Source organism: Alternaria rosae, assembly GCF_020736505.1.
Source record: "Alternaria rosae strain MPI-PUGE-AT-0040 chromosome Unknown BKA58scaffold_5, whole genome shotgun sequence".
Taxonomy (NCBI): Eukaryota; Fungi; Ascomycota; class Dothideomycetes; order Pleosporales; family Pleosporaceae; genus Alternaria; species Alternaria rosae.
Genome location: NW_025763574.1, coordinates 1 through 16104, shown reverse-complemented (window position 1 = coordinate 16104; position 16104 = coordinate 1). Strand labels below are relative to the sequence as shown.

The 16104-nt window shown below is 46.4% G+C and overlaps 5 protein-coding genes across 5 annotated transcripts; 2 read left to right on the top strand and 3 right to left on the bottom strand.

The window, feature by feature from the left end:
• Positions 1-1311: 1311 nt before the first annotated feature.
• On the bottom strand, positions 1312-1518 carry BKA58DRAFT_315003 (uncharacterized protein; the record flags this gene model as incomplete). The annotated part of the gene is made up of 1 exon (XM_046167501.1): positions 1312-1518. A coding segment is annotated over one exon (207 nt), but the record flags the coding sequence as incomplete, so codon positions are not given.
• Positions 1519-2807: 1289 nt separating this feature from the next.
• Positions 2808-3772, bottom strand: BKA58DRAFT_384021 (CYTH-like domain-containing protein). The gene has a single exon (XM_046170232.1). The coding sequence runs from the start codon at positions 3697-3699 to the stop codon at positions 3061-3063; it is 639 nt and encodes a 212-aa protein (XP_046024764.1). The 5' UTR covers positions 3700-3772; the 3' UTR covers positions 2808-3060.
• A 117-nt stretch (positions 3773-3889) lies between these two features.
• Positions 3890-4216, bottom strand: BKA58DRAFT_314868 (uncharacterized protein; the record flags this gene model as incomplete). The annotated part of the gene is made up of 2 exons (XM_046167496.1): positions 3890-3997; positions 4043-4216. Coding segments are annotated over 2 exons (282 nt in total), but the record flags the coding sequence as incomplete, so codon positions are not given.
• Positions 4217-4850: 634 nt separating this feature from the next.
• BKA58DRAFT_401509 (uncharacterized protein) lies at positions 4851-5813 on the top strand (the record flags this gene model as incomplete). The annotated part of the gene is made up of 1 exon (XM_046171668.1): positions 4851-5813. The coding sequence occupies one exon, from the start codon at positions 4851-4853 to the stop codon at positions 5811-5813; it is 963 nt and encodes a 320-aa protein (XP_046024762.1).
• A 189-nt stretch (positions 5814-6002) lies between these two features.
• BKA58DRAFT_401508 (AAA domain-containing protein) lies at positions 6003-6864 on the top strand (the record flags this gene model as incomplete). The annotated part of the gene is made up of 2 exons (XM_046171667.1): positions 6003-6623; positions 6805-6864. 2 exons carry the CDS (start codon positions 6003-6005, stop codon positions 6862-6864), a joined length of 681 nt encoding a protein of 226 aa, XP_046024761.1.
• Positions 6865-16104: the final 9240 nt, after the last annotated feature.

Genomic DNA, 16104 nt, shown 5'->3' with positions numbered 1-16104 from the left:
AACTTACTACTTATAGAAGTAGCTTATTTAACTTTCTAGTTCTTACTAGAGACTCTAAAATAGTAGACCTAAAGACCTTAGCTATAAGAATAGAGCTAGTAAAGAGCTTCTAATACAATAGTATTAGAATTATAGTAGTAATTAACCTAGACTAAAAACGCCTTATAGGCTTGTGTGTTATAGCTGTATAGTATCTAGTCTATATAGACTTTTTTTCTTCTACTACGCAGATAATTGTAGAAGAATAGTTTAGTTAACTTTTAATACTAGATAAAAAACTAGCTAGTTTAGTAGTTACACTAGTAACCTAAGAGAAGCTTAAGTTTATTAAGGTTACACGCAACAACATTTCTATTAGCTAGAAGTAGGCAGCGCTTCGCTAGCTCTAGAAGGCGCTAGAATTATAGTTAGGCGGAGTAGATAGTTAGAATAACAGAGAATAGCACAATATAGCTAATATAGCTAGGCTTACTAAGTAATTGCGTATAGAATATAGGTCGCTAGTAATTATATAAGTATTGTATAGGTGTCTTAGGTTATCTTAAGAGCTTCGTGCTAGTATAGGTAGACTTACTAGGTTTTCTTTTAGTGTTGCTCGATCGCATAAGACTAATATTAGTGCTGCTAGTTAATAATCTAAAGAACTATTAGTAATATAGAATAAATATAGAGCGCGTTGTAATTGCGCGCGTAAAAACAGTTATCTTAGTAATTATAAAATGCAGCGTAAAGTTATAAGACGCAAATTAAGGCTTACATTAGAGATTTTTAAGTTTGCTATTAGATCTAATATAGTAACGCGTTATCGCGTAATTAAGTTATTACGTAATAATCACGTAATTCTAAAATAAGTATACTACAGGCCCCGTCTCTTAGGCCTAGAGAAGTTACTTTTAAGTCTATTAAACTTCTATAGCTATATAAAAAGTCTATAGAGAGTAAAGCTAAGAATAAAGTAGTAGCTATCTTAAGCAGCAAGCACCTCTCTTACATATTAGCTAAGGTTAAGCTACGCCTTAGATACTTTATTAGCTAGTAGGTTACTCTTAAGCTCTCTAGGTATAAGAATCTATATCTACGCTAGCGTTTAGATTGTCCGCAAAGCTAATATCTAGCTTGCGATTAGCGGTAGAGCCTTGCAGCGCCTAATAGAGCTGCGCTAGTAGTCGCCGCCGAATTCTAGACACTAGCTAATACTCTTCTACGAGGTCTAACAGCTTGTCTATAAGCATAGCGAACTAGCTTAGAACGTTCTTTTTCTTCGCTCTTTTCCTTCGCCTCTTTAGGCCAGCTCTCCTAGCCGCTCTCTGCCTAGAAGAGTAGGCTCTTTCCTTTCTTACACTTATTAAACACAGCTACTACCGCTAGTCTTAGACTTAGCACATCTCTAAAGAATACCTTAGCAAAGCTATTTATACTAACGTATAGGTGTTCTAGCTTCTCTTTTAGCATATTATATACATATTTATAGTACTCTATTAAGTTTGCAAAGCTACCTATATTAATAGATAGAGGTGTTTATTAGAAAGACAAGAAGAGGCAAAGTAGAGGCGTTAATTTAGCAATAGTATTATATACTCTATTCTAAATTTTGTAGTTAGGTTCCTTATAAAAGATTTCTTATAAGAAAGAAAGTATTTATTTAATATTAAAATTATTAGCGTTAACTATTGTTATAAATATCAACAGGCCCTTAAGCTGCAGCGGCAAGAATCTACTTAAGGGTAGATGACGAGAGGCTAGAAGGGTTTGAAGAGCGGATACGAGGGCGACTAGGAGATCCTAAGTCTGTGTGCACTCTAGAGGAGTACCTAGTAGGGCAAACTTACATTACCTTCATTTCCTATTTGACCCAGCACGTGAGAGGATTTGGGAATGCCTATATCCTCATATGCAGAACTGAAAAAGGCGCAAAAGCCATCTAATCCTCCGCCTATCGGTTTAGACTAGATGATCTGTGAACGCGACAGCGTAGGCATCCTTGACGATTCTCCTATAATTGCGGCGACGCTGCGCATATGATCGGCCACGACCTACGTGCTTCAATGAGGGCAGGAGAGGCCACCAAGAAAGACATGTAACATAAGAAGTGACGGTTATACAAGGGAGCAACGAACGCGCAACAGCGCGCGGGCCCAAGGAGGCTAGCCCGCCACCACGTCGGCACGGCACTCCCCGGAGCCTGCTTGGTCTGCGCGTTGCCAGCGCGTTTGACGCTTCTTCTCTAACCATCTGCTGCAATCTGGTAAGTCACAGGACCAACATACGCGCTGTGTAAGCTGCAATATGTATGATAGCGTGCTCGGCTGCAGCGATTGCGATCCACCGTGACTATTGTAATGAAGCCAGTGCTTCCTGTCAACGTCCATCGGTGTCCGACCGATACTGTTGATGTGGGTGGGCGGCAACTGATGCTGGCTTATGAACAGTAGGGGATGCCAGACATGTTGTCGCAGGCCAAGCGCTGCCGGGCTGAAGCTGTGCCTCGGCCAGCGTCTCCTCCACGCAAGTCCCCCCAAACGCTCAGCACGGACACGTAATAACTATTCTAAGTAGATAGAAAGTTTCGCACACATCTATACATCTATACCTCAAGAAATCTCGCGATAGTCGCTTTTGTGGGTGGCTCTACAGTCTCATCTTTTGGAGTCCTCATATTGTTGGGGTGGCTCAACCCAGGACCTGGCTCACCGTGTTGACAGTCAGCGATACGCGGAAAGTACTGCACAACCTTAGCACATGGGTCAAGGTAGCTTCCAAAGTTGCAGTCATGTAAAATTATTAATGTGCTGTTCAACGCGATCGATGGGTCGTCACTGTTTGCCTTGGGAGAATCGAGAGAACACACTGTATCAAGCACAGCATGAGGCGTACAACTCTATCCCAGAACGAACTCAGTAGCAACCTCCATTCACGAATAGCGATGCTAACCTAATGTGGGTATTGCGGAAGCTCATATTCGCAAACAGTCGAATGCAGCTTAGCGCGGCAGATGTGACTCGCAACACGTACGATACGGTCTAAGTGGGGGCCACCCAGTGCCCGCACCACACCATGCGCCTACAACTTGCCTGCGGCGTCGCGTTGGAAGTAGGCTGTCAGCTTTCCTATGGGCACACCAGCAGCAAACGCCCACCGATAACGTTCCATGAAAGCGACAATCTCTTTATCCATCTGCTGCATTGCCATCTGCTTGTGGTCCTCTAGCACCTGGCCGGTATAAGTGAGATGCACTTCTGACTGCAGCTCGACCTCGCCGACCTCATGCCCAAAGTCCATTGTGTCGAGCACAATCGTAAACTTCTCGTCCGCCAGCCACATTCTTCTTGTCGTGCACATGTTTGCAATACGATTGAGGCCGAAAAATTCGCGCTCGCTGCCTACTTGTCCCGTAATAATGTGTACTTGCTCCCCAATTTTGCGAGCATCGGACAGCTCCTCGAACCTCGAATTTTGGAAGTCGCCACCCTTTCTCACTTTAGCTTCCCATTGCCCATTGCGTAGCCTGATCCATACACCTGCCGCCGCGAGAAGTCCAGCCCGATCGAAATAAGTGTCCTTGAACATGCGCTGGCCCTGTGACTGGATGCTCCAGAATGGTGGGTTCCCGACGTGAAGGGTAAGATCGGTGACTGCAAGCCCGCAAAACTTGCGCTCCACCTCCAGTCGAAAGGTTTGAGATATGGCTTTCGGAAACATGGACAATGCTAGAAGCTACGATTGGAGGTTTTAGCAAGAAAGACGCAAAGCATGAGTGGAAATCAGGGTAGTGGTATCGTTTTTCGATAAAACTGGTTCTAACTGCACAAAAAGGAAACCCTTAGTGACGGTCACGTGATCGACAAACATGCCTGTTCTGTCCCTCACTTTATATTCTTCCATTACGTACTCAGCATATACCTTCTTTCATCCTGACGAGAAAATGTGCCAAATTGGTGTTACTCAGGCTGTTCACTAGGGCTCTGTACGAGATATCCGTCTCTCCGTTCGTGTCAACCTGACCGCCGTTTAGCATGGACAAGAACTTCACGATGAATCTTACCTCGATAAGAAGGTTTCGTTCCTGGTAAGTCTTCAAGATCCTGGAGTTCTCCGCAGCGAACTCATCGTATCTCCTCTGGAAGATGGCTGCATCATCCGCTTCTCTTCCGGGTAATTTTCGCGTGAGAAAGCGATTTTTGGCGACCTCTTCTCGACAGTTGAAGAACAGTACCAATGCTGGCGAGCCGATCTACCACAAATCAATACGCCAAGGGAAAGCATCAGCAGTCGGGCATACTAACTTTCTCTTCCACAGGCATAGCCTGATCCAACTGCCTTGGCAAACCATCTACCAGGATCAAGTGACGGCCGCTGCAAACATCATCCTTGATGGTATCTTGAAGAATGTTGATCAACACCTCTGTGGAAACGAGCTCGCCTCTTCGCACCCGAGATGCTGTAACTAGGTCCATCATCGAGTCGGAGACAAGTCTCCTCAATATATCTCCAATAGATAAGTGACAGAATCCGTATTCATCAGAAAGTTTTCGGCACAGCGTGCCCTTTCCTGAACCAGGGGCTCCTGTAGAGCTTAGTCGCGTACTTAGAATTTCGCATACGTACCAATGACGAAGACGACGGTTTTTGCAGTAATTTCCATGGCAGTTTGTAAGGATGTTAGCCGGGAGAAATAGCACTGTCTGACTGCAGGAGTTCACAGCCTCCATTTATGCCACGCAAAAGCGGGGTCATCCACACGTCATCGGTGGACAGTATTTATGTGCATCAATAAATTCTATGGCAGCAAGTGAACATCTCCAGCATTCAACTTGCTTCCTCCAGCTCGGTTCTTTGTTCACACTCCAACAATGGACTCCATCTCCATCTACTTTGGATTGCTGCTGCTTGGTATCACGTTCTTGTACCTGCATTACACCAATCATCGCACCGTATGCCCTGTGGCTGTCAACTATCACTTTACGAGGCGCTGCAACAAAACATGTGGATTCTGTTTCCATACCGCCACCTCCTCTTTCATGGAGAGTTCCGATCGCGCGAAAATCGGCCTTTCTTCGCTTAAGAAAGCAGGCATGCGGAAGCTGAATTTTGCTGGCGGAGAGCCATTTCTCTATCCAAAGTTCCTGGCTGAGATGGTGGTTTTTTGCAAAGATGAATTACGACTCGAGTCGGTCTCTATCGTCACAAATGGAAGTCTGGTGAAGGAGAGCTTCTTTCGACGGTGTGGCTCCAAAGTTGACATCTTGGCGGTCTCGTGCGATTCGTTCAACGAGTCTACCAACATTCAGATCGGCCGTGGATCCGGCGACCAGATCTCGCAGCTATACAAGGTTGCTTCCTGGTGCAAGAAGTATGGCATCAAGTTCAAGATCAACACTGTGGTATGTCGACTCAATTGGAAGGAAGATATGAACAGACATATCGAACAGCTTCGGCCTTTTCGTTGGAAGTGCTTCCAAGTCTTGGTCGTTGCAGGGGAAAACGACTCTGGAAAGACACTCCGAGATGCCCGCAAGTTCATCATCACCGATGAGGAATATGACAGCTTTTGCAGACGACACACGAACCAGACGTCACTCGTGCCAGAGTCTAATCGAATGATGGCCAAGTCGTATCTGATTCTCGACGAGTACTTGAGGTTTCTAGACCGCGACGGACGTCAACCATCTGAATCGATCCTTGACATTGGCGTCAAGAAAGCACTTCGAAGTGTATATTGGGATGAGAAGGCTTTTAGGGACCGTGGAGGAGTATACGACTGGGCCAGACCGACCAGTACGTTTGAGCTAGATGAACAAGAACTAAAATGGTGAAATCATAAGACCCATCAGGGATCGGGAAGATGAAGGTCGTGTGATACTGTGTGCTGTGCAGTGCGTCATACACTTCTAAAAGGGCCAATCAAATTCATAGTCAATGATATGACGTGCTAGGCAGATTGAATGCTATAAAACGGTGGATCTGAGTGAACGACTGAGCCCTACCAGAACACTGATACCACCATGTCTACGAGCCTCGAAACCCTTGGCAACAGAAGCGGGCCTCCAAAACAATCGAATCTCTACTTGATAGGACCTCAGTGTAGTGGAAAGACGACTCTTCTCAACGCATTGAGAGCATTCTACTCTGATCACGACCCAGCATCTCATGGATTCAACCAGCCGTTTATCATCGAAGAGGTTGCCCGATTTATCATGCAAGAGAAGGGTTTTCAGGCAACAGACCTATACGATAGTGTTCGGGGCCTTAAATTACAGATGCACATTCTGCTGAGACAGGACCAAACCGAGGAGCATATGAAGGATCAGTGGTTCTTTGCAGATCGATCAGCGCTAGACACGCTAGTATATGCGAAAGAATATACTGGACTCGACGCCCTCAAAGCACTAGCGAGAACGGGGGAGTGGGCAAAGTCAAGGTTGAGAATGCAACACGCTACAGTGATAGTTTGCGAGGCTGGTAATACAGAGTGGCTAAGTGCAGACAGAGTCAGGTTAGCCTATCATGATACTTCGGAGTGGAAGGCATTGAATGAAGCGTTCTTCATTATGCTCAGGGAGTATGAAATTCCATACAGCGTTCTACCCAATGCTATCAAAGACTTGGGGGAGCGGGTAGCACTGGTAAGACGCCTTTTGGAGATGGATACGAGTAATCTTTGTCTGGCGCCTGTTTCTTTTTGAATGTGTTTGTGTTACAAGATCGAGTATCGCAACCTCTACTAGAGTTATGTCATTATCGTTTCTGGTTGGATTTGTAGATTTGTGTTTTTAAAGTCTGGGTCTATTCGTAATCTATTTCTAGTACTCAGGCGCCAGCGTCGAGTGGGCGGTGCAAGGCCGCTTGGAGTGTTGCCTCGTTTAGCGCCGACTCAATTTGGAGGTCACTGCTCACGCCTATATTAAAATCGCACCATTGTCTCGCAATTGCGAGTACTAAATGAGCTTTGTCACAGCCGACAACGACATCCAATGGTCAGTATGCCTTATCACGACCTTTGGCGTTCTCTATATAGCCGCCATTGCAAAGTGTGGGTGGTGGATCATCAAACGGAGGGTTGAGGAAGTGGCTAGCATCACAGAAGGTTTTACGCACCCTAAACATAGACTTTGTACCAATCCCGGCGCCTGTTGCACCAAACGCATTACCTTTAGGCTACAGTTGCCTTGAGGACGCCCCTTGTTTCTTCCAAGAAGTTGATAAAAATGGCCTTCCCTCAAATGGGATAGTTGTTGATGCCACAAGACATATTCTAGTATAACGAGTTCTCAAGGAGAAGCCCGGGCGATAATCATCAACTTTTGTTCGGCATAGAATGGTCATAATCTGTCAGACTGCAACCGGCAGGCTTTCTATCAACAAGGCCGCTAATATACATCCACGCGCGATTTAGGTAGCTCGCCACCTCTAGTAAGTACCTCGAGTTACGAAAATTCAAGTCGAATATCCATAGACGAGCCTCTGCAAGTGCTTACATATTGTAATTCACGCTACCTGCATATCTAGCAGGTAGATTATAGCATGTTGTTGTTAGGTTTCTCTCTTCACTAGCTCTGCGTGCTAGAACGAAGAGACTATTGTAATACCTATCCGGCCTCTATAGCCACAGCGTTACTATAAGATAAGTTAGTAGTCCTAACTAATATAAGGCGCGATTTAGCCCCCGAATTGCGCTGAAACAGGCTTAGCGTTAGGGTTTCTACTTACATCTAGCTAACCTGTACCCCTTGAATCGCGGATTTTAACCTCTCTAATACATTTTTCTATAGCACTTTACAGTACTTAACTCCTATATAAAATATTCTTGCGTATACTTAATTAGTTAATTCTTAGTGTTTAAGCTTGTTGTAGGTATATTTAGAGTTGTGTAATGTAGCTTAGAGTTAGAGTAGAGTTAGAGCTAATAATAGAGCTACTAATCTAGAACAGCTGTACGCCCGCATTATAGAATACAAAGAGTAGTAATAGTAGCCTATCTGTACGTAGTATAGAATAGAAACTCTCGCTAGAGAACTATAATAATCTTCTTTGCTTTCTAGCTAATTTTAGTGTCTTAGTTTGTAAGTATTACTATAGTAGAGTTATTAATCTTAATAAGCATCTATTTAAACAGCACGCAACGCCTACTAACGTGTAAAAAGAGATTGTCTAACGCTTTACACATTGCGAGAGGATAGACCTAAAGAATATTAAGCTTTCTAAGTAACCTGCTTAGCTAATTAAAGAGCTAAGAACGCTGCTAGATAGATTCTACTACAAGACATGCCTGTTTCTTACTATTAATATTAATATTATGCGCATGCATTTAAAAAAAAATTACTAGCAAGCATAGAAGAGAGAGAAAAGTAAGTTATTTAATTCTGTTAAAGTTTAGACGTTTTTCCGTAGTAGAGGGTTACAGAAATATTTTATAGTTAATTTAGGTGTTAGGGAAAATAGAGAAAGATTAGATTAAGATTAGGTTATCTAACAACAACTTAGCGAATAGCAGAACGTGCGATAACAGCTTAAAAAGAATATGTAAGTAATAGCTAAGGCTGCAAAGACAGACAAGACTAGCTAGTTTAAGAGAACTAGGTAGTTATTGTTTCTGCAGAGCTAGAATCTAGCTTATCTAGGCTATTAAGCCTGCTTGCCTAACTAAAATAAAGCAAAGCTATAGCTAGCTGCTAAGCTAACAGAAGAATTAATTAAAAAGTCTGTTTGTAAGTTAGCAACGCTTCTGCAGAAAATACAACACTAGCTTTGTAGTGCGCAGTAGATAGAAATTAATTGACAGCTGCTAGCGCAACTATAGAACTCTAAGAGTTAGGTAACATATACTAGCTACATAGCCTAACCAATATGAGGCGCGGTTCGGACCCCGACCCGCGCTACAATAGGCTTAGCGTTAGGGTTACGTGTCCCGATTAAGCGATTTGCACCCCCCGAACCGCGAATTCCGACCCCCCCGAACCATTACGCTACAGCGGTTATCAGCACTACATTCGCATACAAAAGTTTCTCGCGCATACTTAACAAGCGTGTCTGCAAAGTTTCTACTTGTTGCAGGTAGATTTACATTGTGGGATCTAGCTTAGGGTTAGGGTTATCTAACAATAGAGCTGCCCGTCTGGAACACTCGCGCGCCCGCATCGCAGAACGCAGAGAGCAGCAACAGCAGCCCGCCCGTACGCAGCAAGCTGCAGGCAGTTTCGCTAGACAACTGTGCTGATATTCTCTGCTTTTTAGCTGATTTTTGTGTGCTAGTCTGCAAGCAGCACTGCAGCGGCGTAGTTAATTTAGACAAACATCTCTTAGAGCGACACGCGACGCCCGCTAATGTGCGAAAGGAGATTCTTCAGCGATTTGCGCGTTGCGAGAGGTTAGATCCGAAGGATGTTAAGCTTCCCGAGCAACCCGCTCAACCGATTAAAGAGCTAGGGACGCCGCTGGATGGGCTCTGTTGCAAGACATGCTCTTTTCTTACAGTAGACAAGAGCGTGTTGCGGAAACACTTGAAAAAAAATCACCAACAAGCATGGAAGGGAGAGAAGAGCGAGCTGTTCGATTCTGTCAAAGTTCAGACGTTTTTCCGTGGTGGGGGGTTGCAGAAATATTTTGTTGTCGATTTGGGCATTGGGGAAAATGGAGAAAAACTCGATCAAGATCAGGTCGTTCAGCAGCAACTCAGCGGATGGCAGACCGTGCGACAGCAGCTTGAAGAAGACATGCAAGTGATGGCCGAGGCTGCAAAGACGGACAAAACTGGCTGGTTTAAGAGAACCGGGTGGTTGTCGTTTCTGCAGGGCCGAAATCTGGCTCATCTAGGCTATCAAGCCCGCTTGCCCGACCGAAACGAAGCAAAGCTGCAGCTGGCTGCTAAGCTAACAGAAGAACTAATTGAAAAATCCGTTCGTGGCTTGGCAACGCTTCCACAGGAAACACGACGCTGGCTTCGTAGTGCGCAGCAGACGGAAATCGATCAACGGCCGCTAGCGCGACTGCAGAACCCCGAGAGTCAGGCAACGTACACTAGCTACATGGTCCGATTTGTCTGCTTCTATCTCCGCATCGTTGCAGACGAAGAGCGTCGAGTAGATGAATATGTAGCACAGCGGGATCAAGCTGTTGGCGTGGACAGTGCAAGCGACGAGGATGCTGGCACAGAGAGCGAGTACGACGACAGCGACATGGAAGGCACTGTCGACAGCAACGACAACGACGGTGTTGTGCTACCGCGGCAACCGCGTCGCGTTGTACAGGCTGACAAGATGAAGGATGCGCGCGAGCTGTTCACGTGGAAGGACAATCAGAAGGCGCTAGCAATCCAGCTATGGCTTACGCTGGGTAACCGCGACGCAGCTGCTCAGACAAACGCGCTGCTTGACTCGCTAGCTTCGTTTATTCTCACAGGCTATGGCAGCGATGAGTTTTCGAGTGGTCTGGTGCAGTATCTGGCTGTGCTGGGCATTGACACGCAGACAAACCGCTTGCGTACAGCAAAGAACTTCTCGTACATGCTTGCTGGCGTGGTCTACTGCGTTCGCGTACTAGCAGCGGAAAAGATTCTGCCCGCAGCCGAGCGCGACGATCAGACGGAAGAAGACCGCGAGCGATTCTTAGAGATGCGCAAGCAGTATCTAGCGGATGGCTCGTATAGTCCGATGAGCATTATGCTTAGTCTTCTTGCGTATGGCAAGCACGCAGCGCTGAACGAGGGCAATGCTGGCAACGCATACTGGTCCCCCGACAAGAAGGTGTTTTATCTGAGTGGCCGGCCGATTGTGATAGAGCGTTTCCGCGCAATGGCGCAGAGCATGGAAGCGGAGGTAGAGGACACGTTTTGGCAGATGTGCTGGGTTGATCGTATAGCTGACCGCTTTACGGTGGATCTGGCGCAGATTCAAGACGACGTTACATTTACGACTCGGGGCAGGTCGTTTGTTACTACCCCGGGTAACCGTCTGTTGGATGGGCTGGCTTGGATGCTTAAAAGGGCGCGGAGCACAGAGAGCGGCATGCGGCTACAGACGTCTAACGGCCGGTGGAGAAGTAAAAAGGTGCGGGAGTATCTACGGGAGGTAGATCGCTTCTTAGCGCTACTGCTAGGCTGTGTGCACATGGAATCGGGACAGCCGGCTCGAGGCTCTGAGATTATCACGATGCGGCACCGCAATGGGCTGCTACAGGACCGCAATGTTTTTGTTGTAGACGGTGCTGTTATGACCGTCGTGCGGTATCACAAGTCACAGTCTCAGTGGGACAAGCCGAAGGTGGTTCCGCGCTTTCTGCCGCCGCGATTAGGGCAGGTGATGGTGTTGTACTTGAGCTACTTGCAGCCGTTTCGAGAGTATCTTGTAGCAACTGTGCTTGGGGGCGGGTTGGACGACTACATCTGGAGCAATGAGCAAGGCGCATGGGGTACAGATCGACTTACGAAGGTGCTGCGGCGTGAGACGGGTAAGCGACTTGGCGTCGAGCTGAGTACGCTAGGCTACCGTCACACGGCTGTCGGAATCGGGCGGGTGAAGGTGGGGGAGTCGTTTGGCAAGGGGTATCAAGACGAGGTTGGCGAGATGGATGAAGCAGAGGTAGACGAGGAGGAGGAGGAGGACTTGATTGAGCTGCAGAACTCGCGAACGACGGTTATGGGAGTAGGCAACTACAGCGTGTCGATTGATATCGTTAAGCATCTAAGCACGCGGTCTATTGATGCGTTCCGGGCGCTTAGTACCGCTTGGCACCGCTTTTTAGGTGTAGACGGACAGGCTAAAGCGCCCGAGGAGCGCCGACTGCAGCGGAAAAGGCCGATGCGAGAGAGTATCTCAGGGCTTCCGATGCTCCCGAAAGCAAAGGCTGTTCATGTAGAAGATGCGCGAGCTGCGGCTGTGCGTCGGGCGCTGCAGCAGGTGCTAGGGAAGCAGGACGTCGGGTTTCGCTCAATAGAGCAGGAGCAGGCTCTGTACGCAGTGCTGGACAAGACAACACCGCTTGTTGTTGTGCTTCCGACAGGAGGAGGCAAGAGCTTGCTGTTTACGCTGCCGGCATGCATAGAGGAGAGCGGGGTGACGGTCGTCGTTGTGCCGTACCGAGCGTTGATCGAGGACTTGGTGAGCCGGATTCGCAACTGTGGTATAGACTGCATAGAGTGGAAGCACGGCGAGAGCAACCCGGCGTCTGTAGTGGTTGTTAGCGCAGACGTAGCAGGCGATATTACGAGCAACGGCAACTTTCTAGGGTATGCTCGACTGATGAAGGACAAGGGGCTGCTGCAACGAGTTGTGGTGGACGAGTGTCATCTGCTCTTTACAGCACGGCACTGGCGGGCAAATCTGCTTAAGGTGAAGAACTTGCGACTGCTTGGATGTCCGATTGTGTTGTTAACGGCAACGCTGCCGCCGGTGCAGGAAGGGGAGCTCGAGGCAAGCATGCTGGTGCGCAACGCAACGTATATCCGGGCAAGCACAGCACGACCGAACGCGCGCTACTTTGTGTCGTGGTGTCAACGCAAGGCATTGGAGGACACGGCGGTGGTGGTATGCAAGCGATGGGCCGAAAAGCTAGAGCGGACAGGGCAGAAGGGGGTAGTGTACTGTCTGAGCAAGGCGCAGTGTGAGTGGATAGCGGGGGAGGTTGGCTGTGCGCACTATCACGCCGACGTAGAGGAGCGAGGAGAGCGGCTGCAGGAGTGGGTAGAGCAGGGAGGGCTAATTGTGGCTACGTCCGCGCTTGGGACAGGAGTGGACTATGCGGGGATTGTGTACATCTTGCATGTAGGGATGCCGTGGAGCATGACGGATTTTGCTCAGGCAAGCGGGCGTGGAGGGCGAGGCGGAGAGACGTTTGACGTTGTGGTGATGATCGAACAGGGGGAGGTAGAGAAGAGAATCGAGCAGGAGAGCGGCGATATTGACGTGCAGGCAATGGGGGCGTTTTTGATTGGGAATGGGTGTCGGCGGGCGCTGATGAGCTCGTACTTGGATGGGCAAGGGATAGGGTGTAGAGAGATGGATGGGGTGTGTTGTGACCGGTGTGGGGAGGGGGAGGAGGTATGGTTAGAGGAGCACGAGCATTGGGCACGGGAATGGGCGGTAGTAGAGGAGACGTTTACGGAGTTGCGGGGTGGGTGTGCGATATGCTGGGTAGTTGGGCAGCAGTATGTAACAAAGGAAGAGGAGCAGTGGAAGAAGCACTGGGTGCTAGGGTGCACAGCGTGGGAGAGGGCGTCTGGTGCAGACGCGGATACGTTTCGGAAGAAGATTGTAGATCGGACGGTGAAGAATAACTGTCGGCGATGCTGGGTGAGTCAGAAGTACTGTGCAACGGGAGAGGGCATGGAGAATCGGTGTCAATGGCCGAATGTAGTGATACCGCTGGCATACGCAGCGCGGCTCACACGGCTTGGGATTCAGACGATAGGAGAGGCAGGGTTTAGGGAGACAGGAGACGATGCATATGCAGTGTGGCTAGGGAAGAGGCATAGAGAGGAGGTATGGGGGCAGGTGTTTACGAACGCGATGGTAGTAGGGATTCGACTTGTACTTAGCATAGTAGAGGGGGAGTAAGCATATCTAGAGAAAGGTAGCATAGCGTGTAACGTAGTGGGTTACGAGAGAACAAGAGGCATATACATGTACCCGGCTAACTGGGAGTTAGGAGAAGAAGAGAAGAGAGAAGAGAGAAGAGAGAAAGAAAGAGAGAAAGAGAAGAGAAAGAGAAGAGAGAAAGAGAAGAGAAAGAGAGAGAGAAAGAGAAGAGAGAGAGAAAGAGAGAAAGAGAAGAGAGAAAAGAGAAGAGAAGAAGAAAGAAAGACACACTTCGCTAACTACTCAGGGTTTCTAGAAACGAAGTAGAAAAGAGTAGAGGTAAGGTAAAGAGAGCTAAGAGAGAAAAAAAAATACGTGTAGTAAAGACTACGTTACAAGAAAGTAGAGTAAGAGAAAGTTAGAGGTAATAGAAAAGGTTTAACGAGAGTTGTAGTACAAAAGAAATACGTGTACAAGGAACTATAACTAGAAGAAAAGAAAAAAGGCAAACGCTATGTTATAAGAAATAGCGGTAGAAGAAATAGGTACTTAGAGAAAGACAGAGAATAGAGGGACGTAAAAAGAGAAGGTTAGTAAAAGGTAGAAGGTAAGGAAAGAGTAGAAAGAAAAGAGTAAAGAAAAAGAAGAGGATAACAATCGAATATACTATAAAGTAGAAGAAGAGAGAAAGTATAGGAAAAGAGCTAAGGATTTACATAGCAAGTAGAGGCGCGTAGTCTATCTTATTCGAAGTAGAATAAGTATATTAGAGAGAATTATAGAAGTAAAGCAGTAAGACTGTGTACGAAGTAAAAAAATAGAGAAGAACAATAGAATATCTACGCGGCTACGCGCTTAGGTAACGCAGAGTAGAAGAGAAAAAAGAAGGTATACTTAGCTAAGCGCTAGGAGATAACAAGAGAGTAAGAGACAAAAAAGAAAGAAAAGTGTACTTAGCTAAGCGCTTAGAAAATGCAGGTAGGAGAGAAAAAGATATACCCGGGCCGCTTAGGTATTACAAGAAGAGAGAGAGAGAGAGAAAAGAGAAAAAAGAGCATATACCCGGCTAAGCGCTTAGGTAATGCAGAGTAGAAGAGAAAAAAGATATACTTAGGTAAGCGCTTAGATACTACAGAAGGAGAGAAAGAGAAGAGAAGAAAGAGTTGCTACTTGGCTAAGGGCTTAGAAATAATAAGAGAGTAAAAGAAAAGAGAAGAATAAACTATATACGAGACCGGCTAAGCGCTTAGGTAACGCAGGGTAGTATAAGAAAAAACATGTAATACCCGGCTAAGCGGTTTTCGTGTTATTAAAGAGAAGTAAGAAAAAGGTAATGTTACGGTAGAGAGACATGGAATAGAAAGAGTAGAATAGAGAGAGATAGGTTACAAGAAAGAGTAAGAGATATTCGTAGTACAGAGAGAGATATTTAGAGAAAGAGGAAGAGCTACTAGAAGAAGAAGAGAAGGCAATTGTTTTATTTAAAAGAAATAGCGGTAGAAGAGACAAATGATAAGAGAAGAGAGAAAAGGTTATACGTAGTAGAAGATTTTAAGAAAAGAGAAAGAAATTGTATACAATAACAAGGTTAAAAAAGTAAGAGAGAGGTAGTAAGAATTAAGAAAAAAGTAGAGTTGTATAGAATTTGTACTTGTTGTATTTATAGCCGGGTTAGAGTTCTGGTACTTACAGCAAGGTTAGGGTTCTAGTATTTATAGCAGGGTCAGGGTTCTGGTATTTATAGCAGGGTTAGAGTTCTAGTACTTACGGCAGGGTTAGAGTAGACAAGTAAAAGGCGAAGAGGAAGAAAAGAGTAGCAGGCGAAGAGAAAGAGAAAAGACAGAGGTTAAAGAAGAAGAGAAATACGATAAGGTGTACGATATAGTAGAGAAATAAGTAGATAAAGAAAGAAAAGATAGAAGCGGCTACAAGGTAGTAGTAGAATAGATAGCAGCGTTTGTTAGTGTATTTTGTAGAGATAGAGTAGGGTTTTTGTATACTATTACAAGCGAGTAGATAAAGACTAGATCAGATAAAAAAGAAGAAAGAAAAGAATGCAAGGTACAAGATTAGAGAAAGTAACTAGGGTATAAGTTTACAAGGTAATTTACTAGGTTAGAAGGTACATTTTAAGAGGTAGAGTAGAGTAGAACGTAGTATAGAAGAATAGAGCAAAGGGTATACTACTAAGTAGATAGAAAAAGAGAGTAGGTAGCGAGCCCGTGGTACAGAAGAGGATAGGGGTGGGCGGTAGGCCCGTGTATAGAAGAGGATAAGGGGTGGGCGGTGGGCCCGTGGTACAGAAGAGGATAAGGGGTGGCGGTAGGCCCGTGGTATAGAAGAAGACGGGGGTGGGCGGTGGGCCCGTGGTACAGAAGAAGACGGGGGGTGGGCGTGGGCCCGTGGTACAGAAGAGGACAGAGAGTGGGAAGGAGGAAAGAGAAAGAAACAAGCGCTAACCGCTGACCGCTTTGTGTTTAGGGTTAGGGTTAGGGTTAGGGTTAGGGTTAGTTAGGGTTAGGGTTAGGTTTAGGGTTAGGGTTAGGGGGTTAGGGTTAAGGGTAGGGTTAGGGTTAGGGTTAGGGTTAGGGTTAGG